The sequence below is a fragment of the Ahaetulla prasina genome, chromosome 3 (genome assembly GCF_028640845.1).
Source record: "Ahaetulla prasina isolate Xishuangbanna chromosome 3, ASM2864084v1, whole genome shotgun sequence".
Lineage (NCBI taxonomy): Eukaryota > Metazoa > Chordata > Lepidosauria > Squamata > Colubridae > Ahaetulla > Ahaetulla prasina.
In genome coordinates, this window is record NC_080541.1 from 109,151,542 (window position 1) to 109,178,353 (window position 26,812).

Consider the following 26,812-nt stretch of genomic DNA (forward strand, 5'->3'; position numbering starts at 1 on the left):
AATAATAAATCATTAAATACTTGTAATATTACATTGCTTAATATATCTTGCAACATTTTGTATAGTTCTGCTGGTAATCCATCTGGTCCTGGTGTTTTACCATTCTTTTGTTTCTTAATTCCCTCCATCAATTCCATCATCAATATTCTTTCTTCTAGCAACTTTTTTAATTCTTCTGAAATTTTAGGTTTTAGCTGTTTCTAAGTATTGTTCTATCTTTCCTTCTGCCACCATCTTTTGCTGGTATAAACTTTTATAATATTTCTCAATTATTTTTTTCTTTTCCTCATTTTGATAGTATATCCTTTCATCTTGCTCTAATAATTGATTTATCTTTTTTTTTCCTTTTTCTTTTTTCATCTTATATGCCAACCATTGTCCTGGCTTGTTCGCATTTAAAAAAAAATAAAAATTCCTAGTTAATTCTTCATTTTCCGTTAAGTTTAATTTATGTTTTTGCAAATCCATCAAATTTTTAATTTTTTTATTCTGTGGCTGCTTCTGTAGTTCTTCCTCTAGATTCTTATATTCCTTTTCTATCTGTCATTGTATAAAATGCTCTAGGTAAAGTCTTTCTTAACTTTTTATTCACTTTTGTAGATTTGTAGTCTAACTCATTATTATCAATCACATTGAAGTCTCCTATTATGCATATATCTTCATATTCATATTCTAATATTTTCTGGTGTAATTTATTTATCTTATTTATTTATTTAATTACATTTCTATGCCGCCCTTCTCCCGAAGGACTCAGGGCGGTTTACAGCTAACGTAAAACAATATTCATAAATAAGGTTAAAAAACGCTATAAAAATCTAATTCAATTTTGGCAAACATTAAAACTAATTAAAACAATAATAAAACCCTGACTAAAAAGCATTAACATTCTTCTTGATTTTCATTTGGAGCATATATCCCCACTAGCAATATTTTTTATAGTTCATTACTATTTCTACCATTAATACTCTTCCTTCCTCATACTCAAATATTTGTTTTGATTAAATTGTCTTTTTAATATAAAGTACTACTCCTCTTTTACTTTGGCAAGCAAGTGTTGTATATAATGTCCCCAATGTTACTTGCTCCAAAAGTTTTTTGTGTTGTTTTCTAATGTGGACTTCTTGCAAATGTATAATCTCTAATTTTAGCTTTTCTAATTTATTAAATATTCTTCTTCTTTTTATTGCTGAATTTAATCCCTTTATATTCATTGATATCATTTTAATTTCTTCTTCCATTTCTTACTTATTTACTTGTTTTGTTGATCTAGTCACCCTTATCTACCTTTGGTCTTTAACTTCTTTTGCTCTTGCTCCTTCTCTTATTGCTCTTTCTTCCTGTTCTTTAGTTGTCTCTTTTAATTATTCCTTTTTTTCTTCCTGTTGTCCAACCCCTCTTTCTTCACTCAATCTTCCTTCCTCTTGGAATCCTTTGTATGGATCATAAAATGTTTCTCCTTTCTCTATTTTATCTAATCTGTGTCTTGTATCATGTATTTCTCTTGGTAGATGATTTCTCATTACATATCTTGTATGCACTCTATATATCTCATCAATCCCGCTTAGTGTCTTTTATTTGTCCTCTTCCATTGCCTCTGCTAATATTTCTGCAATTTTTTCTGCTAGGTTCTCTCCTTTTTCTTCTTCGATATTTTGAAATCTTAAATAATAGTCAGCTTTATCCATTTCGAGAATTATAATTGTCCTTTTCTGATTTTTATCAGTGGTTGCAAATCTATAATCCATTTCCTCCACTTTTTTATTTGTTGCTTCTACTTTTTCTTCCACTATCTTTAGTCATTCATTTTTCCCTATCATCTCTTTAACTTCCTTCAATTCTCCATCCATTTTTTTAAATTTTCTCATCCACTTTGTTTATTCTTTCCTTGAGGTCTTCATATATGGCCTGTAGCATATTTTTAAATTCAGTATTGGCTTTCTCTTTTTGTGTTATAGTTTCAGCTGTTTTTTGTCCTGTGGACCTGACTGCTGTTGATATTGATAGCGAAGATAGATGTTGTGTTGTTTACTTCATTTTGTTCATTAAATTCAAATCATCCAATTTGTAATCCAAATGTAATCATCCAATTTGTAATCCAAATGATTTGACTTTAAAATTCAAACTTGCCTCTTAATTATCCAGGTTTAAAATTCACAATCCACAATCAAAATCTTCAGGTTCTTTTTACCCTAATCCATAAAGTGGAGAAAAAAAGGGATATAATAAAAAGTTCAAAGTTCAGATTTGAAAATCAAAAAGAGCCAAAAAAGTCAAAAATATAAAAAGGACCAAAAAAATAATAAAAAATAATATATCTATCACCAAAAAAGAATGTTAAAAATAAAAAAGAAGAGAAAAGGAGAAAAGAAAAAAGAGGAAAAAACCCCCAAAAAAAGAGAGATATAAAATTTCCACGGAGAAAGAAAAAAAGAAGCTAATCTCCAAAAATTTAATTCCAAAGAGAAGAAGAAAAAGAATCCAATTTTTAAAAAGGACCAAATACAAAAATCCACCATTCCACAATTTATAAATCCACAAAACAACAGCCAGGCAGTTCAGTTTTAGTTGTATATTTCTTTTTCTTTTTTCTTCTCTGCTACAAAATCACCAGACCATTTCTTATCAGAGTTCTCAAAACATTATTCAAGGTCATTCGATTCTTATCTTCTTCTTTGTTCAATTAAATTGTTGAATTTTCTCTAGAACCACTAGATAGCACTACAATTTACTCCCAATTATCTTATTATACTCAGTCCAATTTTTTAGTTTTTCAGATACAAATCTCAGGATTTCAAAGTTCAGTCATACATCAAACTTGGCACAAAAAAAGCCACTCTGCCCAATATGCTTTCTATTCATTAAAAATCAATTGTCAAACTTTGTCAATTATCTTCATTAATGGCTTCCTCTTTTTTGCCACTATTGCTGGAAGAGGGGAGATAGCCTTGTATCCGCTCCCTCCCCTCTCCTTTTTTGCTGTTCTCTCTCAAGAAAGAACTCTGTTGTTTGATATCCAAAATAAAAAGCTTTTTGTGGAAAAAAAAGCATTTGCAGGAAAAGCATTAAATATATGTATGTCTATATTTTAAGGGCTGTGGATATTAAGAAAATTAAACATTTAACTCATTATAAACAATTAACTCTGCTTGGTATACATAGGGATATTTCTCAAATAATTATTTAATAGTGGAGATGAGATGCAGTCTTGGACAGGGACTGGTTTTGAAATCATAAGCCACCCTTTAAATAACATCTAGGTCACTAGAAGGACTCCAAGGTCCCTTCCATATGATTCTATGAAACAATATTGTAAGAATGAAACTGGTCATGTAGTCAGTAGTGGGTTTCAAATCCTGGGGCTACTGGTTTGTTATTGGTAACACGCAGATACACTCACGTGCTTTGTGGGCATGCAGCACTTCTGCACATGTGCAGAGCATTTTTGATGACATCTGGGCAGGTGGCGGAGCCTCCTGCTGCTGCCACTACCGGTTTGCCCAAACCGGAGCAACCCACCACTGCATGAAGTATTCAGTAGCTAATATAACATCTAAATCACCCTTTAGAAGAAGGCAGTTTTTGCAAAAGACCCAGTCCATTATTGAATCAAACCTCTAGTATGAGGATAAATATAGAAAAAAAGGAAGGTGCATTGGCATAGCTCCATAAGTTAAACATGGTATAAAATTTGGATAAATGAAGCATGGAATTGGAATTGATTTCTCAACACATATTTCTATAATGGCAAATATAAAGGAACTCATATACTCAACCTGAATCAGAAATGAAGAACTTGTATTTAGATTGGAAGCCTAACTATCCAACAGTTATGTAAACAAATATCAAACATAAATTTAAGAATAGATAGTACTTTAATCTCACTTAACTTTTGTTTACATATTAACAAATATACAACTGAAATTACAATCAGTTATGTTTCACTACTGTTTGGTATTTATAATCCATTGCCTTCATCACCTTTCATCTTAAAATGGAGATTAAATGTTTTGTTTCTCAAGTAAACAATTACACAGAAGCAAAATTTTATTATATAAAACATCATGAAAAAATTATCAAAAAATATTTCAGAAGTGTGACTAGTAGTAAAATTTAAAATAGCAGATTATCAAATAGCAGATTTTTAAAAAATGGACACTATTTGCAAAACTGATGAAGAATATTTACATATAAAATATTAAGAGTTTTTAGGATTGAAGGTATTAAAAGTGAGAATTAGAGAAATTTAATCTTCTTAAAATGTAGGTATTATGACTTTGGAAAAGATTCTTCAAATGTTTTAATTTTTGTGATTAGAAAAATATAAATCTCATTATGCTAGTATAAAAATCAGGCCCCACTGAACAAAGGAAAAGATTCATAGAATCTTTTTATAGAATAATCTTCCAGTTGTGGGTCTAGTATCATGTGATATTAAAATCACTCATTATTTTCATTTGTCATTCCAATGGATAATGGCTCTGAATATCTATAAATCAGGTTATAAACATAAAAGTACAAAATCAAAATCCGAACATATATCAACCTAAATAAATAGGAAGAGCATTATTTCATGTCCAAAAGCAAAGGAGCAACATTGCAATAACAACCCACAAGACCTGCTTGAACCCAGCCTTCTTGGATGGGCACCTACTCCCAGGAGAAGGCAGTCTTGCAGATAGTCAGGATCTGAGCTATATAGGACTTTGACAATAACTACCAGCACTTTGAATTGCACCCAGAAGCCAACCTGCAACCCTTTGTACCCCTTGAAATAGCAAGGCCATATGAGCATGTTATGCAAACCATTGCATTAGCTGCCATTTCCAATTGCTCTTCAAAGGTAGCCCTATTTGAATGTGCTGCAATAATCCAGACAAAGCCAAATGCATACATAATCTGCCTAACCAATATTGTTCGCAGCTTCTCTGTAATGTTTCACCTGCTATTTTGCAAATTTGGACACCCAGATTCTTTTTGCAATAACTGCAAAAATCTGGTCTCGTGGTTAAGGCATAAGGCTAGAATGCCAGAGACTGCAAGTTCTACTCCTGCCTTTGCCATGAAAAGCAAATGGGTGACCTTGGCCCAGTCACTCTCTATCAGCCAACTTACCTCTTTGGGTGGTTGTTGTGAGGACAATAGGAGGAAGAAGGTATCTTCACTGCCTTGAGTTATTTGTAAAAATAATAAAGGTGAGATATAAAGTTTAAAAAAACCTTAAATGAGTTAAAAACTTGATTGGCAATGTCTAATCCTAATTACCCATTACTTCTACAAAAAAAAAAAAGCTGTGCGACTTTTAGACTCAAATTATCCTATAGTATAAAAATGTCATGTAAAGAAGAGTCAAAATTTTATAACTATCTTCCAGATATGACTTGCAGCTTTTAATGCAGAAAATACAATAAGGTAAAGGTTCCCTCGCACATGTGTGGTACTCATTTCCGGCTCTAGGGGGCGGTGCTCATCTCTGTTTCTAAGCCGAAGAGCCAGCACTGTCCGAAGACATCTCTATGGTCATGTGCCAGCATGACTCAACGCCAAAGGCGCATGGAGCGCTGTTATTTTCCCACCAAAGTAGTCCCTATTTTTCTTCTTGCATTTTTTACGTGCTTTCGAACTGCTAGGTTGGCAGAAGCTGGGATAAGTAATGGGAGTTCACCCTGTTACACAGCGCTAGGGATTTGAACTGCTGAACTGCTGACCTTCTGATCGACAAGCTCAGCATCTTAGCCACTGAGCTACCGCACCCCTCAAAAATACAATAGAGCTATAATAAAATATATCATATCATGATATGAAAAGGAAATTTAATAATTTTCTAATTGGAGCTACAGTGCCATTTTTACTTAAGTATCTGCATTCTATTAAAGAAATTAAAAGAAATATGTATATCTACTGATAAAAGTGAAAGACATTAAAGTAGCAAATAAAAGTTTCCATTAACTGCAATTTAGGTAAAAAATAATCTAGAAATCTTTCCCCATACACTCAGTAGCATTTAACTGTTTGTACTGATTTTCTTCTGGGATAAAAAAGATGAATTTATTGTCATAAGTTTCCTATAGATAACTATTCCCCTAACATTAAAATAATTTAAACAACAATTAAAATTCCAATTATTTCAAATGTCATGGATGCCTTAAAACCAATGGTGAAATCCAATTTTTTTACTACTGGTTCTGTGAGTGTGGCTTGGTGGGCGTGGTGTGGCTTGGTGGGTGTGGCAGGGAAAGGCTATTATGAAATCCACATTCCCTCCCCACTCGTGGGGGAAGGTTATTGCAAAATCTCCATTCCCACCCCACTCTGGGACCAGCCAGAGGTGGTATTTGCCAGTTCTCCAAACTACTCAAAATTTCCGCTACTGGTTCTCCAGAACCTGTCAGAACTGCTGGATTTCACTTCTGCTTAAAACATATAGATAACACATCAGTCTTGCTTCCATTATTTGAATTTCAGTGAAACATAATACTGTATGTCATCTCCTTAGGATGGCAATTTGTATTTACTGTTCTTTTTGGAGTATAAGATTTACTCCCCCCCCAAAAAAAAGTAGGTGGAAATGTCTGTGTGTCTTATACAGCGAATGTTGCTGAAGCCCCGCCCACCCTTTGGCCCCCACACTTCAGTCTCTTCCTCCCAGCAATTTACTTCCTTGCAGCAAAGAGTGCAAGACCGCAAACAGTGTGGTCAGCTTCAACACAGCCTGATTTAGCATGAGCAGCTAATTGGCAGTTGGATTGGCCTCGCAGAATACCACCTATCAGCTGTTCCAGGCTGCAGGGATCGCTGCTGCCCATCACCGCTGTTGCTGCCCATCACCGCTGTCACCTATCACCACCTCTGCACATCCCATTTGTGGCCCGTTCCAGGTGGCAGGGATTAGCGGTGGTGGTGATCCCCGCTGCCTAGAACGGGCCGAAAATGGGATGCGTGGAGGCGGCAATAGGTGATAGCGGTGATGAGCAGTCGCAGCGCCAATGGGCAGTGGTGATCCCCACACAGGCTGGTATTCTGGGAGGCAGATCCAACCTCCAATCAGCTGTTTGTGCTAAATCAGGCTGTGCTGAAACTGACCATGCTGTTTGCTGTTTGCTGCAAGGAGGCAAATTGCTGGGAGGCAGAGGCAGATTTTTTTTTTGTTTTCCTCCCCAAAAGCTAACTGCGTCTTTTACTTTAGAGTGTCTTATAGTCTGAAAAATATGGTAATTCTAACTATTCAAAATGTCTTCATTTTCACTGGTTCTGTGAAAAATCATTCAACCCCTTCTGCATTTTCTGGATTTTTTTGTACTTTTGCCACTGAATGTTATGAGATCTTTTTGTGGATCCTATTGAAAATTTGAATGAACAAATGCATCAAAATTTGGTTCTTGTTTCTTTTATTGCTGAAAAAGGAAAAAAGAAGGATTAAATTAATTAAATAAATAAATGAACAAATGAAGTCCTACCAGGTTTGTTACTTTGTTGCATAGTTTTATAAATTCTGTGGATTAAAACATGGCAATCCTTTTTCCAAGTCTTTCTCTCAAGCTATGTAAGCTAAGCTGTGGTTTGCTTTGCTAAACCAAGGAAGCCATTTCACAAAGCTGTTTCCTCTTACTGTGCTATTCCTGCTAAAAAGAATACCTAGAACTAACGATATTGCCTTCCAGCTTTTTCAGAGAATTGCTTGGAAAGCAAAAGATACTGAAGACCTCGTTGCAGGAATTGATGAGTTTCTGGATGAGCTGACTGTCTTACCACCAGGCAAATGGGATCCAACCATTCGAATTTGTCCCCCAAAAAGTTTGCCCTCACCACAGAAAAGGTATCTTACTGAAAAGAGAGGCAGATGAAGAAAAATGTGCATCACATTTGACAAATCTAAGGAAATCTAATTAAAATTTAGGTGGAAAGTATTCTACTATTACATGCGTTATCTGGATATAAATCTATATATTCCCCATAAGCATCTGTACTTATGTGTTGCTGAGATGTTCCATTTTTCCAGCTCTGTACCTGTTGCTGAAAAAAGTGCTGTTCCTCCACCTGTCTTAATGACCTCTGTAATCCTAGCTGGCTGAAATTGTGAAAATGTCACAGTTTCCATTTATATCCAGAGAATATATTTGTATCACTCATGATATGCAACTTAACCATATGAGAAATCTGTTTTCTCATGCAATTTGATTATTTCTTAGAAACAAGATCATACGAGGAAGCATGTGGCTCTGCTGTTTTACTTTGATACACTATGATAAGACAATAATAAAACTCCCTACAGTGCTACTTCAGAATATATATGAATCCCACATTGGCTTTCTCTGAGATTCTGTTTTGATATGTTGCTTAGATAGTGAGTTGCACTGGAAGTAACAGAAATAGCTGGAGTTTGGTTGTAAGAACCAGAATATGATATTTAGCTCAGAATCAATCACCATCATTATAATATGGCTTGTGTGTACACAAATTGGCTGTATTATATACTATATTAAGGGGCGTGCATAAGAGCACAAGCGTGCCTACCGTTCCTGTCCTATTGTTTCCTTTCATTATATCCAATTAATATAGTTATTACATACTCATACTTACATATATGCTTATATATTGTATAGTAATTTCATGCTTATGCTTATATATACTATATATACTATAAATAAATAAATAAATATTATCCCTGTTACATCCTCAGGATCTCCTTGCGCATCCGTGACTGGAGTCCTCATGCTAATGGAAACAAATCTGCTGTGGATGACCGACAGGCTCATGGGCACCAGTACATAAGTGAAGAGCTAGAGAAGACTGGAAGGTAAAACTCAGAGGTTCGGCTGGGGAAATTAAAGCATGGAGGTGTCTCTCTTCATTGTATAGCTGCAGGGGAGAATCGTACTGTCCTGAAAAGAAAGTCAGTTTGAATTCTCTTCTATCCTTTCCCCAAGAGTACAAGTTTAGAAAGAAACATAAGATATCCAAAGTTCACATATACAGTATAGCAATTTTAAAAAAATAAAAATAAAATAAAAAGTTTTTTTCTTGCAGGCTATTTGGAGGCTTATTAAAGGATATCCAGCGAAAAGCCCCTTGGTATGGCAGTGACTTCTCTGATGGCCTCAGCCTCCAGTGTCTCTCAGCCATCCTCTATATCTACCTGGCTACAGTCACCAACGCAATCACCTTTGGAGGAATGCTTGGAGATGCTACAAATAACATGCAGGTCTGTGCAAAAAGTTGGTAGCCTACAATCCTTGGATAATGGAATCCTATAACTTCCATTACTTTTCCTCACCGCATCAGTCTGCATTTCTTTAGTTGTACATACATTCCTACCAATGTTAATAGACAAACAGTTTCATATTACTATGTAGTTATGCCATTTGGCTGACTTGTGTCCATCATTTGAGAGCTGGTATGCTGCTAATGTTCAACCAAGCAAAGCCATGTGCTTCCTCATATGATCTAGGGTGTTCTGGAAAGCTTCCTGGGTACTGCCTTCGCTGGTGCATTTTTCTGCCTATTTGCTGGGCAGCCACTCACCATCCTGAGTAGCACTGGGCCTGTCCTTGTCTTTGAGCGTCTTCTGTTCTCCTTCAGCAAGTAAGTAGCACCTCATATTGGTATGCATGTTGGGAGCAAGCCTTCATGAACTCTCTTTCCTTGAGCCTTATCAAGGTGATTGGGGATTATATAAGATTTGCAATGCCTATGCCTGTTGTCTAGCCAATACTCATCCTTGCAGTTTGGATCTGTCATTCTGTCTTTCCACCTCTGACTTGAACACTGCTACTTGTTGGTAATATAGAACAAAACACAATTGCAATAAAGTCAAAATAGATTAAATATCTCACACAACTTTCTAGTGATTTAATATACATCCAGGTCAACTTGCTTTGATAAATCTTACTAAGGTATCTCAAACAAGGCTGTTCTGCAAGAGTGTTAAGTAGAACATTTATAAGGCTGGTTTAGCCAATCAGCTCGCAGCAAGAAAATCAGCAAAGCTTCTCTTTCCAACATGATCATGTAAATTAATTCTGAACTGGTCAAGTGCAAGGAGGATACCAAATATGACAGCAAAGCCTTGCTCATCCTTCAAGTTCAATTCTTCCCTTAAGTAGAATCTTTCCATTATAGTAGGCTATATAGTTAAACCATCCAGCAAGACCAAGAATGTACTAGTTGAGTGTAATAAGAGTTGCATTCAAGCACTTCAGAAAGTTAAGCTTGTAGGAAAGGGTGGTTTTGTACAAACATTGTCAATATATCCTGATAGTGTGTTCTGTATATTCAATGTATTCTGATAATACATTGAGGACCTGTATACTGCACGAATCAAGAAGAGGGCCGTGAAAATATTTACAGATCCCTCACATCCAGGACATAAACTGTTTCAACTCCTACCCTCAAAACAACACTGTAGAGCACTGCACACCAGAACAACTAGACACAAGAACAGTTTTTTCCTGAAGACCATCACTCTGCTAAACAAATAATTCCCTCAACACTGTCAAACTATTTACTAAATCTGCACTACTATTAATCTTCTCATAGTTCCCATCACCAATCTCTTTCCACTTATGACTGAATGACTGTAACTTTGTTGCTGGCAATCCTTATGATTTATATTGATATATTGACCATCAATTATGTTGTAAATGTTGTACCTTGATGAACTTATCTTTTCTTTTATGTACACTGAGAACAGGCCTTCTCTGTGGGGGCCCCTACCCTCTGGAACGAGCTCCCTCTGGGGCTTCGTCAACTCCCCGATCTCAAGTCCTTCCGCCGCGAGCTGAAGACGTTGCTGTTTCGAAGAGCAGGACTAGCCTGAATGTAGTTTTTTAAATTGGGATTTTTAAAAAAGGGGTTTAAATGAGGTTTTAAATTTGTATTCAAAAGTTAGAGCATCAATTGAATTCAACTATCTATTCTTTAGCTGTTTTTAATCTATTATATGTTTTCTGTTGTTTTTTGTCTGTGAACCGCCCTGAGTCCTTCGGGAGAAGGGCGGTATACAAATATAATAAATAAATAAATAAATAAATAAATATGCACCAAGACAAATTCCTTGTGTGTCCAATCACACTTGGCCAATAAAAAATTCTATTCTATTCTATTCTATTCTATTCTATTCTATTCTATTCTATTCTATTCTATTCTATTCTATTCTATTCTATTCTATTCTAATGTAACTAAGGAGAAAAACTGACTCCTGAGCTCCAGCATTGAAGAAAGGGCATGTCCTTCCTTAATGGAGGCATTCCACTCAATTTATTCCCTGTAATCATTTGATGGTTGCTATAAAAATTGATACTGGCACTTCATTTCACCCATTTTTCATAACTTCCCAAATAGGTGCGTCAAGCTGCAAGGCAATAAAAGCCAGTTACCAATGAGAATTCATTATTGGTGATTGAATCTGGTCTCTTAATAGGCAAAAGAGAGCCACACTAAGGGAAATTTTTCAATTTAACTTGAGATTTGGGGGTAGTCCTGCTAGAAATGAATTAATTGTCTGGCTAAGAGCTCAGGCTTCATTTTAGAAAATCAACTTGCTTAGAAATATGACTGTTTTGGCTCTTCCCTCCTCTCAGAGACCACAGCTTGGATTATTTAGAATTCCGCCTCTGGATTGGCTTGTGGGTGGCCTTCTTTGGCCTTATCCTGGTGGCTACTGAAGCTAGTTACTTGGTGCAGTATTTCACACGCTTCACTGAGGAAGGTTTCTGTGCCCTCATCAGTTTCATTTTCATCTATGATGCTGTGAAGAAGATGCTGTCTCTGGTGGAACAGTACCCTGTCAATTGGGAGTATAAAATCAATGACATCACCTTATATAGCTGTACCTGCCGTCTGACTGAGACAGGTAATATGAGCAACCAATGATGTTATGGTGGAAGGATGGGTTAGTGATAGTGATCTTTAGATGACAAGCCATCAAGAATTCTTAACAAATACATGGAAAAGTAACTGTTAACGTATTTATAAATTATAATATACAGGTGGTCCTTGATTTACAACAGTTCATTTAGTAATTGTCTGAAATTACAGCAGCACTGAAAATGGAGACTTACAATCATTGCAGCATCCCCATGGTCACATGATCAAAATTCAGACGCTTGGCAACTGATTCATATTAATGATGGTTACAGTGTCCTGGGGTCATGTGATCACCTTTTTGTGATCTTCTGACACAAAATCAATGGGGAAGCCAGATTCACTTAGCAACCGTGTTACTAACTTAAAACTGAAGCAATTCACTTAACAACTGTGGCAAGAAAAGTGATAAAAGGGGGCAAAATTCACTTAACAACTGCCTCACTTAGCAACATGAATTTTGGGCTCAATTCTGGTCATAAGTCAAAGAATATCTATAACACACACACACACACATACATAACTTTAAGACAAGTAGCAACATAAAATAAAAAGTATAAAACAACTGTAAAAAAATGAAATCTAATTCAAGTACAAACCAAACTGACTTTAAAGTTCCACCAGTGATGAAATTCAGCCGGTTCTGTCCAGCTCAGGCGAACCGGTAGTGCTGGCAGCGGAGGCTCTGGCCACCTGCCCGGACGTCATCACGTCCCATTTTTGACCCTCTGCGCTTGCGCAGAGATGTCACCCACAAGCATAGCGAGAGCACACTCATGATCACTCACATTTGAGAACCGGTAGTGTGGTAAGTAAATTTCACCCCTGGATTCCACTAGTGCTTGGGGCAATGTAGTGTGACCATGCATTACAAATCTTAATAACTAAGAAAAAATTTACAAATAGGTATTAAAAATGCAACATGGGTATTTATCAAATATAGCTGAGATATCACCCCATCCCACCACTAAATCTTGATGCAATCAGTAATACTTTGTTTCAGATAGTCACCAACTGGGTTGATCTTCAGTGGTTTATTTTTATGTTTTCTCTGTCTTGCGCTTGTCCCTATTAGTAGATCAAGGCAGCCTAAACCAGTCCCCCAGCTGACACATGCCAACTGGAAGTGCTAAAAGGGTTCTCCCATATCTCAAAGAAAAGCTCTGATAGGCCTAAGCAGCCTAATTGGACTTGAAATCATCCACACAGAAAAGCAGGTACCTGCACAGTTTGATTCACTTCTATTCAAGTATGTTAGTCTCCTACATTTAGGTAGTCCCTAGGTTTATAAGCAAAGGTTCCTCTGTTTTACATCTGTCAGTCATTTTCTTTTTGGAAATCCAGTATTTCCTTGTTGTTCTGAGTAGAGGCTGGAGAATATAGTATGTGGATATAGGTAGATTGCAGTACCAGTCCCCTCTTCTATGATATTGCTACTTTTCTGGTTCGTCTTGCATTGTTCCTTTTAAAATCTTTAAATAACAATGTCCACCTAATAGCTGGCCATGTTGCATACCAGTCTTTAGAGTTATGGCAAGAAACAATATGCATCTTTGTTATGTTACCAACCTATTTTGAATACATATTTAAGATGCCACAAAAACAGACATCCAAAAATTCTGTCAAGTTCTTGCTTTTTATTACCCTCTCCGGTCCTTGCATTGCACAAATCAGAATGAGTTGCTGATATCTTGGATGATTGTTTCTTGCAGGCAACTCCTCTGACCTGAACCAGACTCTGTTCCCTAATCTCAGCAGTTTTGAACAGGTAACAAATAAAATTATTTTCATTAATTAAAATGACTGGACAGGAGAAACCTTTACTCTTATCTTTAATACTGCATATCGGAATGAAAGATGAGGCAAAACCATATATTGTATGTATTGCAAAAGACCAGGCAACCACTAGATGGAAGCAAAGGAATACAGTATACAAGACTTGGCTACTACCCTAGAAAAGAATGGAAACTGAGCTATAGGAAAGGCATAGCATGTTGTGATTAGCATGTTTTGTGTGGATGAGATTCTGTACCTCTTGGAGTACTGCAGTCTTTTTGCACTTGATAACCGGGATGTGTTGCCCTGTTGGTTGTTGTTGTTGTTATTGTTTTGCTGCTGAGGACTTCTCTACCATTACTGCTGCTGATTCTGTATCATTTGAGAAAGCCACAGCCACATACATATCAGAAGACTAAGTACCAGTAGTGTTAGAAGCCAAAGAGCACACAGAAACTTTTAAAAAAACAGTAGGTTGTTAAAAGTGAAATTCCAGATGATCAGTGAGGACAGGTTCTCATCCTATGCTGAGACTATCATGCAGAAGCTGAGAAAGAAAGACTCGGGGTTAACCTGCAGTTGCAGCCTGAAGGTGCTTAGCTCTCTTTTTTCTAAGCTCTACTTCCTGCGCTGAAGAAGTAGAGCATGTGCCCTTGTGGCTCCTCGACCTTTTTGTGCTTTCCAATCAGTTTACCCAGGAGTGAGAGAATCTGGGAATTAGACTGTACCTGAAACTGAATTCCTCTTGAAGAAAGCTATAGGAGGACATGTAGGCTGCTGCCCCATTTCCTCCTTGGGCTCATCTGTTGTATTAAGCTTATCTACTGGCAGATTCAGAAAATGGTTCCTAGTGGTTTGTATGTGAAACACATAAGCATGTGATAAACCCCTAAAAAATACAGGTAGGTAGTCATTGACCATTTATTTAGTCATTCATTTATTCATTGTTCATTTGGAAACTATTCAAAGTTATAACAGCACTGAAAAAAGTGACTTATGACTGGTTTTCACACTTACAACTCTGCAGCACCTCCGTAGCCACATGATCAAAATTTGAATGCTTGGCAACTGGCATGTATTTATGATGATTGCAGTGTCCTGGGATCATGTATCACTTTTTGCAACCTTTCGACAAGCAAAATCAATGGGGAAGCCACATTCACCTAACAACTTTGTTACTAACTTAACAACTGCAGTGATTAATTTAATAACTATGGCAAGAAAAGACATACAGTGGGGCAAAACTCCACAACTGTTTTGCTTAGAACCAGAAATTTTGGGCTCAGTGTGGTCATAAATCAAGGATTACCTGTAATGTAATATTGTATATCATGTAGGTTAGGCAGGTATGCACTTTGTTTGTTTGTTTACTTGCTTAATCCAAACATGGGGAACGTTTTTGAAAAATGAGGCTAGATTAAAAACAGAGAAAGCAATAATCCAATACAGAACTCAAATGCCTTAAAAATGTAAATCGGTTATGACACAGGTCAAAATACAAACCACATTCTCACAGAAAATGGAGGTGGCAGCATATTAACCTGTACATGATCAATGATCCCTCTTCCATTTTAGCTAATAATATAATTTTCTCTCATATTCCGCCGCAACTTGACCCAGTCTGGAGTCTTGTAGACTGGTTGGATTAGTTTCCTGAGTTGCCAGCTTGTTTAGGCCATTGGAAAAACAGTCTAAATATTTTCTTAAGAGTGGTGGTGTATACTCATTACCTGGACAAACAGGGATCTTCCTCTGAGGCGCAATTCTTTCTTTTTCACAGCTATCAGATGTGGAATCGGGGAACTGGTCCCTCCTGACCAAGGATCAGTGTATGCAACTAGGGGGCCATCTAGTGGGCAACAGTTGCAACTACGTGCCTGACATCACTTTCATGTCCTTCATTCTGTTTCTGGGAACATTGTTCTGTGCTATGGTCCTGAAAAAATTTAAATCAAGTCGCTATTTTCCCACTGGTGTAAGTAGCTATCTATCCTATCCTATCCATTACATGTTGATTGAATTTATGAAATAAATCACTATTTCCTTCTTGTGAGTAAGCTTGTGTACGTACTCTGTCTTCCTGTAATGGCTACCCCCAATTATCCTACAATATGATAGGAGCTACAGTTAAACATATTGGAAAATACCAGGACAATGATGGCCTACCTGCATAGTAAAAAAGTGGAAATTTGTAGGAAATGGGGACGAGGTAGAGAATGGAAGAAGAGGAAAAGATCATGGGTATGCCTCCTTCCTCTTTCACATTCCCTCTGTCTTTATTTCTCAAAGCCTCCTTCCCATCTCATCAGTTTTCATCTCTGTTTTGATTTTCCATTCTTACCTATCTTGATTCTCTCTTTGGGTAAAAAGAAAGTAGAAAACAGTAAAGAAAAAAGTTGTATGTTCTGTACTAACCTACGGATTGAAAAGTTTATGTGAGGAATAGCTGCTAATTGCTGAGAAATGTGTTCGATTGCTTTTTGTGAGTGATTGTGATTGCCTCCTACTGGGCAAGCAGGGATTTCTTCAGGGGCTATAGAAGATACATAAGGCAAACAATTCCCAGGAGCAAACTCATTAAAATGGCAGATGGTGGGCTGACAGAGTGGTGGGATTCAGCCAGTTCGCACTACTTTGGGAGAACCGGTTGTTAACTTTCTGAGCAGTTTGGCAAACTGGTTGTTGGAAGAATTAATTAGGGCAGAGAACCGGTTGTTAAATTACTTGAATCCCACCACTGGCTGACAGGTATTTAGGAATACAGACTGGAACTTAGCAGAGGTGAAATTCAGCCAGTTCTATCTGGCTCAGGTGAACTTGTAGCGGCAGCTGTGGGAGGCTCCGCCCACCCGCGCAGAGATTATGACATTGCTTTTTTGGTGACATTTTAAGCCTCTGCATGCGCAGAAGGCTTTGTGCATGTGTGGACAATGGCATGAGCAAAACGAGCGCGCATAGCGCACACACATTTGTGAATAGGTAAGTGAATTTCACCCCTGGATCTTAGTTAATGTTATTTCCAGGAGCATATAGATTTAAAATGGATTCAGAGCTCTGTTTTTAAACTTTCATACAAATAAGAATCTCAAACTCAAAACCAACGTTATCATCATCTTCTTCTGTCATGCATTTATTCATCACTCATTGAAAAGCACACAGGAGAAACAAAATAGTAGTAATCACAATGGCTAAGCATCAGACGTGACATGCACGCCATCACCTTAGAATGCAGTTTCCTATATATTTAATCGGGGGGGGGGGGGAACATATCTTCAGTAAGACTTAATCCCAGGATTGTTGTTAGCTCCATAAAGCCTTTGCAAACGTCTTCTGAAGCCATTCAGCCTTTGCCATATGCACATGCCACATGCAGTATATATTCACTTCATGATTAGGGCTTTTTAGTATAAAATATTTTAGTCCTGCATAATTTTTGAAAAAAATTAGTAGTTAGTTGAGATGAACTCTAAATTGTTATATTTGTTTTGTGAATTTTATGCCTTTTTCATTTTTGAAATGAAAATTTGCAAATTTGCAAATGACTCCAAGCTCCTGCAAATAGCCAACACCTTAGAAGATAGTCTGAAGTTCCAGAAGGATCTGACAAACTTCACACTGGACCCTGTGCAACAAAATGCAGTTCAGTGGTGAGAAAAGTAAAGTCTTTTGCTTCGGGAAGAAAAACCAAATGCACAGATATAGGATAGGTAGTACCTGGTTCAACAAGAGTACCTATGGCAAGGATCTAGATGTTCTAGTGGATAATCAGTATGAGCCACCAGTGGGTTGCAGCTGCCAATAAAACAACAACAACGCAGTACTAGACTTCAGCAGCAGAGGAATAGTATCAAGTTCACAAGAAGAACCAGTACCACTTTACACTGCACTGGTAAAATCACACTTGGAATACTGCGTCCAGTTGTGGTCACTATGATACAAAAAAGATGTGGAGACTTTAGAAAGAGTGCAGAGAAGATCAACAAAGATGATAAAGGGTCTGAAGGCTAGAGCACACAATAAAGGGTTATGGGAACTAGATATGTCTAGTTTAATAACAACAAAAAAGGACTACGGTGATTTGATAGCAATTTTCTAATATTGCAGGGCAGTCACAGAGAAGAGGGGGTCAGCCTATTTTCCAAAGTATCTGAGGGGAGGAAAAGAAGTAATGGATGGAAACTTATCAAGGAGAGATCCAACCCAGAATTGATAAAGTTTCTGTCTGTGAGAACAGTGACTTGCCTCTAGAAGTTGTGGGTGCTCTATCACTGGAGCTTTTTTACGAGATTGGACATCCATTTATCCAGATTGGTATAAGGGGTTGAATTAGATGATATCCAAGGTCCCTTCCAACTGTGTTATTCTATTCTGTTACTTCACTTCTTAGGTAAGGAAGCTAGTGGGAGATTTTTCCATTATTCTGGCAATCCTCATCTTCTGTGGAATTGATGCTGCTCTTGGGTTAGAGACACCAAAGCTTCTTGTGCCAAACACATTCCAGGTAAGATTAGTCATATCAATGAAACAAAAGAGCTCTTAGCCCAGCCTTAGAATAGTCTCCTTCAAGCTAATCCCAACTCCTGATGACTTCATACCTGTAGTCACTTCCAGTTACTGCAGATTTCTAGGCAACATTACAGAAATTGTTTATATTGTCTACTTTTGTCAGGCATTTATTGATGTTCCAATTTAACATACAACTCAGAGTATTTCAGGTACATGCTTCTACGGAATGTTAGAAATGTAAGCAGATGGTATTCTGCTGTGATTATATAAAATGTAAACAATCTGCCTCGATGCTCCATACATTGTTCAGTTGTCCATACAGACCAGTTGGTAATGCAGCTGTTTCTTGTGTAATCCTAACAAAACAACTCTGTATGAACATTTTATTGAAATCTGATAGAAAAAGGCACTTCAATTTAAGTAAGTGTAAAGTAACCCACCCTTGTTAACAAATCCATTACTAGAGTCTAAAATAAATAACCATGAAAGAGAAATTCAGATAAATTCATAGTCTTCACTGACTATATAAAAGCTGGGAAAAGGTTAATTTCTCATTGCTTACCCACGTCAAAATAAACAAGTTAAAAAGTACTTAGTACTGGGCTTCTGGTGGCTCCGCTCTCTCCGAAGGACGCCCTAAGGGCGCCCGCGCTGGGATTCTGTAAAAGCCGGCGAAATCAACGGCTGAAAGTACCTTCCCCGGTAAGGAGAAGGGAAAGAGCAGAAGAGGGAAGGGTAGAGCTCTCTCTAGAGGCCCCGTTTGGGGAACTCGAAAGGGAAAGTTCCCTGGAATTCCTTCTGCAAAGCTCCAGCCCCAGTGTGTTTCTGCTTTAAGCAGACAGAGAAGAGAGCGACCACTTCTGCTTCAATTGATTGTTATGGATATTTATAAGCAGACGGAATAAAACACAGGAGATCAGTCATTTAAATTGCAAGTATTAAATCTGACTTCTATTTTTTCTTTTAAAAATAATAATTTTTCCTCTCATCTACAATCAACACAATGAAATAAAATGGCGTTTACTTGTTGAGAAAGTGAAACTGAATGGAGATTTTATCTTATTGTACTGGACTGTGGATTGTTGGATTATTTTAGTTTGTTTAAGTATTTCATAAGGCGATTTTCAGCAAAAACTTTGCCATGAAGGTTTTTCAGAAGAATGGATTCGTGACTTTATACAGGATTATACAGAAAGAATGTATTTAATTATTCAACAATACGAATTGGAAAAAATGGAGGCGTTTTGGATGAGAGTTTGGAGAAATTAACCAAAGTAATCAGACTTGGAATATGGAATGGATGTAAAGAAGCCTTTTTAAAAGTTTGGATGAAAAGCCTGAATTTGTGCTACAGGAGGCTGTCTCCGAAATGGAAAAATTCACAGGGTTAATGCTTTCCAAGAGTTTTCTTTTCGGATTGAGGAATATCGGCAGTAACTCGTGGATTCTTGGACATAAGGAACTATTAGGAAATATTGTGACTGACTTTTCAAAAGGAGTAATGAAGGAAAGACAGAGACTAATGCATCAAAAATGGCAAGAGACAAAAGTATCATTTTGAAAGAATTTTTTTTGAAATATTAACAGAAAAGATTTTAGCCTTTCTGAAAGACAATACGTAAGGAAGATTTGGAAGAAATGGGTTGATTATATGTTTTATAACCATCATAAAAGACTAGATATTTGGATTTATACTGGATTTTGACGAGGAAGGACTAAAGTTGAACAGATATTGTAATTTCCCTGTATTGAAATTCTATAATCTGTTGTATTGAATTTTAAATAGAATATTCTCGAAAGATCTTATGTAAGAAAGACTTGGGGAAAATTATATGGTTATAGAAGTTATAAGGAGATATTCTCTGAATTGGATTGGATTTTTATGCTTTAGCTGGTTTTAAATATTTTAGGATTAATTTGTTCTACTGATCTATATATTTTATTACTGTTTATTGTTAATTTTTTGAAGGATTTTGGTTATGTAAGGAGGAAGTCAGAGCTAGAGAGGGAGAATTGGTATAATAGTTTTGGGGAAAAAAATTTTTTAGCATATGGTTGTTTTATTTTAACTATACCTTGTGTTTGTTCCGGGAAGCCAGGGGAGGGGGGGTTTGTGAAGGGAGAGGGGTTGGGGGGAAAGGGGGGGAAAAATTTTTTGTAAAACTTTTTGAATAAAAAAAAAAAAAGTACTTAGTACTGATCCTTGAAGTTTTCCACTATTTACTTCACTCACTGAGAAACTCTTCATTTATTTGCTTTTTGAGCTTTTAAACATCAGTATAAAAAGACAGGGTTAGGGTTAGGGTTAGGTTCTCTTATTCCATGACTGCTAAGTTTACTCAAGAGTCAATGAAAAAGAACTTTGTCAAAAATCCAAGTCTTTTCAGGGCCATCTTTGTTTACATTTCAGTTGATGCTCTAAAAAAACTTGGTGAGGCAGGATTTACCTTTGTGGAATACATGCTGATTTTCATTCAACAAGAATATTCCCTTTATATGCCTTGTTATTTTTTATTATAATTTCTACCTATTTAACTAGAACAGACAGTAAATTTCCTATATCTCCCTTGGGCCCCTTTTTAAAATTGATGGCATACTATGTACATCCCACAGTGACATTCCCTGGCACTGGGCCTGCTTTGAGTGCCAATCTATTTCTTGCTAAGTCAGCAATTTCACATTTATATTCTTTAGGAATCCTAGAGTGAATGCTATTAGGACTTTTTTAGAGTGCAGTTTCTCAAGATATCCCAGAGCAGCATTTTGCAAAGTGTGTTGTATGGAACCCTAGGGTTCTCTGAGAACTTGATAAGGTTCATGACAAATTGAGGGGGTGGGATGTTAACTTGCCCCATGATATTTGGCTTTTAACAGGTAAATGATTCTGTTATAGGATCATATATTCAATCTCAGAGCATAGATAAGTGATGTTTGCCTCAACAAATAACTCAGTAATGGAAGCAACTGTTTTCTAACTACTTTGTTACAGCATATTCTCCAAACACATTCAAAGACACATCCATTCATATGCACGCAATATAGCTACAAAAAGGAAAGAACAAGAGGTGGGGGGAGAGAGAGAAAGGGACCATAGATTTTCAGTTGGGTAAAGGTCTGGGCTACTTCCAGGCCATTCCAGCAGTGGAATATGATTATCTTGAAATTCCAAAAAAAAGTAGCGTTATTAGCCAAACCTCAAAAATACATTTCCCAAAAAGGTTTCCACAATTTTGGCCACTGTTGTATATGCTTTATATTTTATAAACATAAAGTACACTCACAAACACACTTATTAGGTATACATATTATTATATACAAAGTAATTATAAAGTACAGAAAGCTATTTACTGGGGACATAAAATGTACACAAAACAAATGGATTTATCAAACAATTCCATTTTTGAAAAATCAGATAACCATAATAATTATCCATAAAATTGAAACAATCTCTCTACAATTTAATCACCTGGAACTATCATTCAGACTTGATAATTAAGGTGCAGATATACTTTGCCAAATACTTTAAGAGGCAATGCTTATCTGTCTGCTATCTACTCCCAACTCATCCTGTGGCTTGCTAACCTTTTCCAATTATTCCCTCTGCAGCCTACAAATCCCAAGCGACACTGGCTCGTGTTTCCATTTGGAGCAAATCCGTGGTGGATATATTTAGTGTCTTCAGTACCTGCCATTCTAGTTATCATCCTCATCTTCATGGATCAACAGATAACAGCTGTCATTCTCAATCGCAAGGAATATAAACTGCAGGTCAGTATTTGGTTGGACTGTGTAATGTAGCAATACTTTAGTTTATTGGAAAATCTCTCTTAAACACACAGATATTGAACCATAAACTGACGAGCACCAGAATAATTGTTGAGACTAAACTTGTGTTTCAAAGACAATTATGTAAACAGGTTTTTAAAGCCAAGTAAGCTTATATGGCATGTTTTCATATAATCTGGACCCAGCTTTAAAGGATTTTATAGAGCATATTGGAAACGGTTTAAAAAGGGGCTGCATACTTCATCTATTCTGCCTTCCAGGTTTATTTATTTTTAAAAGGAGGAATAAACTTAGCATATTGCAGATTGTTCAATTTGCTTTCTTTGTGTTATTTTTCACTACCATAGTTACTAGTGTGAAGAAACCCATGCTTCCGTATTTGTAAAAGCAAATATTGGAAGAAAGGAAGAACATAAAGCATTAGTTACCAAAGCAAGAAACAAAAATAAATATGTTTCCAAATTTAGTAGACAATATATAGCAATAGCAATAGCACTTAGACTTATATACTGCTTCACAGTGCTTTACAGCACTCTCTAAGCTGTTTACAGTATCAGCATATTTTCCCCAACAAACTGGGTCCTCATTTTACTGACCTTGGAAGGGTGGAAGGCTAAGTCAGCCTTGAGCCTCATGAGTTTCAAACTGCCAAATTGCAGGTAGCCAGCAGTCAGCAGAAGTAGCCTGCAGTACTGCATTCTAACCACTGTGCTACCAGGACTCATGTAGAATTTCTTAGGACCATATGCAACATTTTCTGTTTTAGATTCTTAAGAAAATGGTATTGATGTATGAAATCTTACTTAAAATTCTCTAACCCTAATTTCACTGTAGGTAATGAAATTCTGGAAGCATAATCAATTATGCAAGTCACACAATTTATAAAAATGTTATTGTTCCAAATCAGTTAAAAGAGTCATAGTCTAAAATAGAAAACTTTACCATGCGTTATCCATCCCACATCTCCTAGTGCTATCTCCAATGTTCTCTTGCAGAAAGGGGCAGGATTTCATCTAGACTTCCTCTGTGTTTCCCTATTGATGATTGTTACATCGTTTATGGGCTTGCCCTGGTATGTGTCCGCCACAGTCATATCTCTGGCACATATGGACAGCCTTAAGAAAGAAAGCACTACCAGTGCTCCAGGAGAACAGCCAAAGTTCCTTGGAATCAGGTATTGGAAGTAGATCACAGTTTTAAGGATTAATTCTCCAACATGGAAATATATACAACATTCAAAATCAATACTCCTGCAGGCTAGGCTCACTTTGGGATTTGAAGTTTTAATACATTTGGAAAACACCAAATTAGGGAATACCATATTAAATAGTAGGAAATGATTGATTGGGGCCCACCCCGTTTTGCTGGATAACATAATGAAGGCTTTGGGTGGGATTGGTAGATGACTGATTTAGGAAGATTGGGATTGATTTAGGATTTATGGGATTGGCAAATGGCTGAAATATGAAGGCCTAACTTAGAAGTACTCTTCTTACAGGGAGCAAAGAGTTACAGGATTGATGGTCTTTATTCTCACAGGATTGTCTGTGTTTCTTGCTCCGGTGCTCAAGGTAATTTTTTTAAAGTATTCATATAAATATTTAATACATAGATCTGTTATTTCATTTCCCTGTTCAAATGGATGAAGACTATCGCTTGACATAGTGTAAGCCGCCCTGAGTCTTCGGAGAAGGGGGGGATATAAATGCAAATAAAAAAAATGTAAAGTTTTGATTTTTCTGTCTAAAATACTTTGCTAGCAAACTGAATTCAGCTGCCTGAATGTCAGGCTAATGTATTGCTGGAAAGTATTGGAACAGAAAGGGATTGGCTATGGGATTTGTTCTCCTTTTCGTGGACTAGAGTAAAAAATGCAGACAAGCCAGATGTGTGATTGAGACTGTTTGATTTCTCTCTGAAGGAATGGTTCCACTGTATGCTGCATTGAGCAGAACCCTGTTCTTCAAGCACTGTGCTTTTGGGTGCCACAATTTAAGAGACTCAGACAAACTGGAACAGCTACAGAGAAGGGCAACATAAATCAGCAGGAACCTGGAAACACAATATTACAAATAATAACAGAAAATACTACACAGGATCTACACTGGGGGTGGGGAGGAGGGTTTGGAAATCATGTTCCTTAGATAAGATAGTATAAACTTTCTATCCCTCTCTGCTTTGAAAAGTTAAGGGAAGGCTGACTGAATAGACCATTTTGATAGCCAAATTCTTACAGAGAAAATTGATCACAGGGAAGGAAAAAAATACCTGAAGTGATGTCATATAAAAGAAGGTAGAAATGTTGTTGTTTAGTATCCCAGTGAAGTACTTGAATCAATTCATTGTAAAGCAAACATTGACAGTGATGTTTTACTGACGTTAAAGACAGTCTTTTGAGACTCATACTTTAAATGTGATTAATTTTCTCTCTTTCATATCCCAAGTTTATCCCAATGCCTGTGCTCTACGGCATTTTCTTTTATATGGGTATATCTGCACTTAGCAGTATTCAGGTGAGTGCAAAAAAGTAGTAGAAATGCATTCTGCAGGGAGGATGAAGGTTAATTCAATCAGAAGAGTATATAGTATTTTCTAAGACATATACAGTAGTCTGAATAATGTGGGAAGGCTCTATCTATAATTAAGGTCTCCTGGATGTTTGTGTAATCCTTTTCAAGAAGTTGTGTGAGTTGTGTGTGTGTGGGGGGGTGTTACTTGTTTGTTTTGTGCCTTTGAAGCAGTTTTGACTCCTGGCGACTGTCTAAACTAGTTCCTGTAGTTTTCTTGGCAAGATTTTCAATAGTAGTTTGCCGCTGTCTTTTTTCTATGGCTGAGAGGGAGTGACTAACCCAAGGTCACCTAGATGGCTTCATACCCAAGGCCAGATTAGAGTCACGGTCTCTGGTTTCTAGCCTGCTGGCTTAACCACCAAAAAGAAGTCCGTAGCGCTAATAAAGCAGAAGAGAAATGGATGCAAGAGGTACTTTTAAAAATAAAGCTGGAGCTTAGAGCTAATGTATAAGGAGAGGGGCCAGATCAGCCCTTGATTCACTTACTGTTCCAGATCTGTAATTTCAGTTATAAAATGTGGAGCAAGCCATGCTTAGCCAAGCAACCCTGAAATTTATTGGAAATTCTCTTTTTACATCTTAGAGCTAATCTAAGTAACCCAATTCCACGCAGAGATGGAATATTAATTCATTTATTTTCCTATGCCTCCCTATGAGTGGCTTATAAATCTCCCCAAATGGTAATATCATTAAAATATAACAATGCATAATAAGTAATAAGCAATGTGTAATAAGTAATATCTCACATGCTGATGAGCCATCGTAACCATTCACATCAAAAGAGACTCCTTCAGCTCCCAGGAGCCCCCTGAAATAACTTGGGCAGGCCCAATCTGATATCAGAGAGAGAAGTGGGCAGCCACTGATTTCTACTGGGGAGCTTCCACTATACTTCTTGCTTTCATTTTTTCCAGTTCATGGAGAGACTTCAACTCTTGTTGATGCCTGCTAAACATCAGCCAGATTTCATTTATCTACGCCATGTTCCGCTATGCCAAGTGCATCTATACACCTTCATTCAGATCTTCTGCCTTGCTGTTCTGTGGCTCATTAAGTCAACTGCAGCTGCCATTATCTTCCCTTTAATGGTAAGAGCCCTTAAACATTAATGTCTTGTAGTATAGCCATATACAGGATTATGAGAGAATGGGTGAATCTGCCCAAGATCTTTTCCTATGTACAGAAAAGCCTTTTATTGTCCATAGTATTCTACCTCCTATTACAGACCTATACAATCCTAAATTTACTCAACTGGAGAAAAACTAATTCCACCTAGCCATACCCATTTATTGTAAATTATTTTCTGAATATGTATCAGATATACTGGGTTTTTTAAATATGCATTAATATTTTACATCGATATTTTGAAATAAACATTCCATTGTTTTAAAATATCTGGTTGTTTTTAATCAATCAGATTTTTAATTCAAACCTGAATTTTAATCTTGATGTAATTATTAATGTTTTAAAATGTTGTAATTATTTGTTTTATTGTTCATACACATGTTTATATACTGCATACTTCAAAGGATGCAAAGCAATTTACTGTATAACAAAAGAAGGAAATACAAATGTATAACCAACAACCCCAAACAAATACAAATAATAATCAGAATAAACCCCCTACCCAAGGCAACCCTTCCATGTCTGGTTCAATAGTGGGTTCCACTTACCTTCACTACCGGTTGGGAATTGGGAGCTCGCGTGCAGCGCTTCTGCACAGAGCGTCCATGATGATGTCCAGGCAGGTGGGCAGAGTCTCCCACCGCCACCACTACTGGTTCACCCAAACCGGTAGAAACCCACCACTGGTCTGGTTACTCCATGGTACAAAGCAATCCTAAATAGTTTTCTAAAAATATTTTAGAAATATTTTTACTGTAAAGGGCATTGTGTAACTAAGGAGACAAGGTGTCCTCAAGAAAGACGAGATCAAGACATAATAAAATAAAGGATTTTACTCTGCTAGTCATTGCCAGCTATAGGGGACAGTGCTCATCTTCAAGGCCACTGTACCAACACTATCTGAAGACATTTCTGTGGTCATGTGACCAGCATCATGTCATAGAGTGCTGTTATCTTCCCAACTTAATGGTATCTCTTGGGGCGAGGACGGGAGTTCATCTTATTGCATGGCGTTCAGGTCTCCAGTTGGTTTCCAGCCAACCAGCCCAGCATCTTAACCACTGTGTCACCATGCCACCCTTAGATCAATAGCCACTTCAGAATGGGGTATACAATCATCTTCTACAAGGGAGAACCCAGTGGTGGGCTCTTTGCCGGTTTAGATTGGTTCTAGAGAACCGGTAGTTCCA

At 37.0% G+C, this 26,812-nt stretch overlaps 1 protein-coding gene across 2 annotated transcripts in view; it reads left to right on the forward strand.

The window, feature by feature from the left end:
- Positions 1–26,812, forward strand: part of SLC4A9 (solute carrier family 4 member 9) — a 53,196-nt gene that overhangs the window by 13,098 nt on the left and 13,286 nt on the right. For both annotated transcript variants that reach the window (XM_058176025.1, XM_058176026.1), the window contains exons 7-19: positions 7,659–7,813; positions 8,678–8,794; positions 9,025–9,199; positions 9,446–9,579; positions 11,577–11,848; positions 13,572–13,627; positions 15,416–15,610; positions 18,023–18,136; positions 21,748–21,909; positions 22,923–23,101; positions 23,426–23,498; positions 24,372–24,440; positions 25,412–25,585. In XM_058176025.1, the coding sequence (XP_058032008.1) occupies positions 7,659–7,813; positions 8,678–8,794; positions 9,025–9,199; positions 9,446–9,579; positions 11,577–11,848; positions 13,572–13,627; positions 15,416–15,610; positions 18,023–18,136; positions 21,748–21,909; positions 22,923–23,101; positions 23,426–23,498; positions 24,372–24,440; positions 25,412–25,585 (1,875 nt within the window). The remainder of the gene's footprint in view (positions 1–7,658; positions 7,814–8,677; positions 8,795–9,024; positions 9,200–9,445; positions 9,580–11,576; positions 11,849–13,571; positions 13,628–15,415; positions 15,611–18,022; positions 18,137–21,747; positions 21,910–22,922; positions 23,102–23,425; positions 23,499–24,371; positions 24,441–25,411; positions 25,586–26,812) is intronic.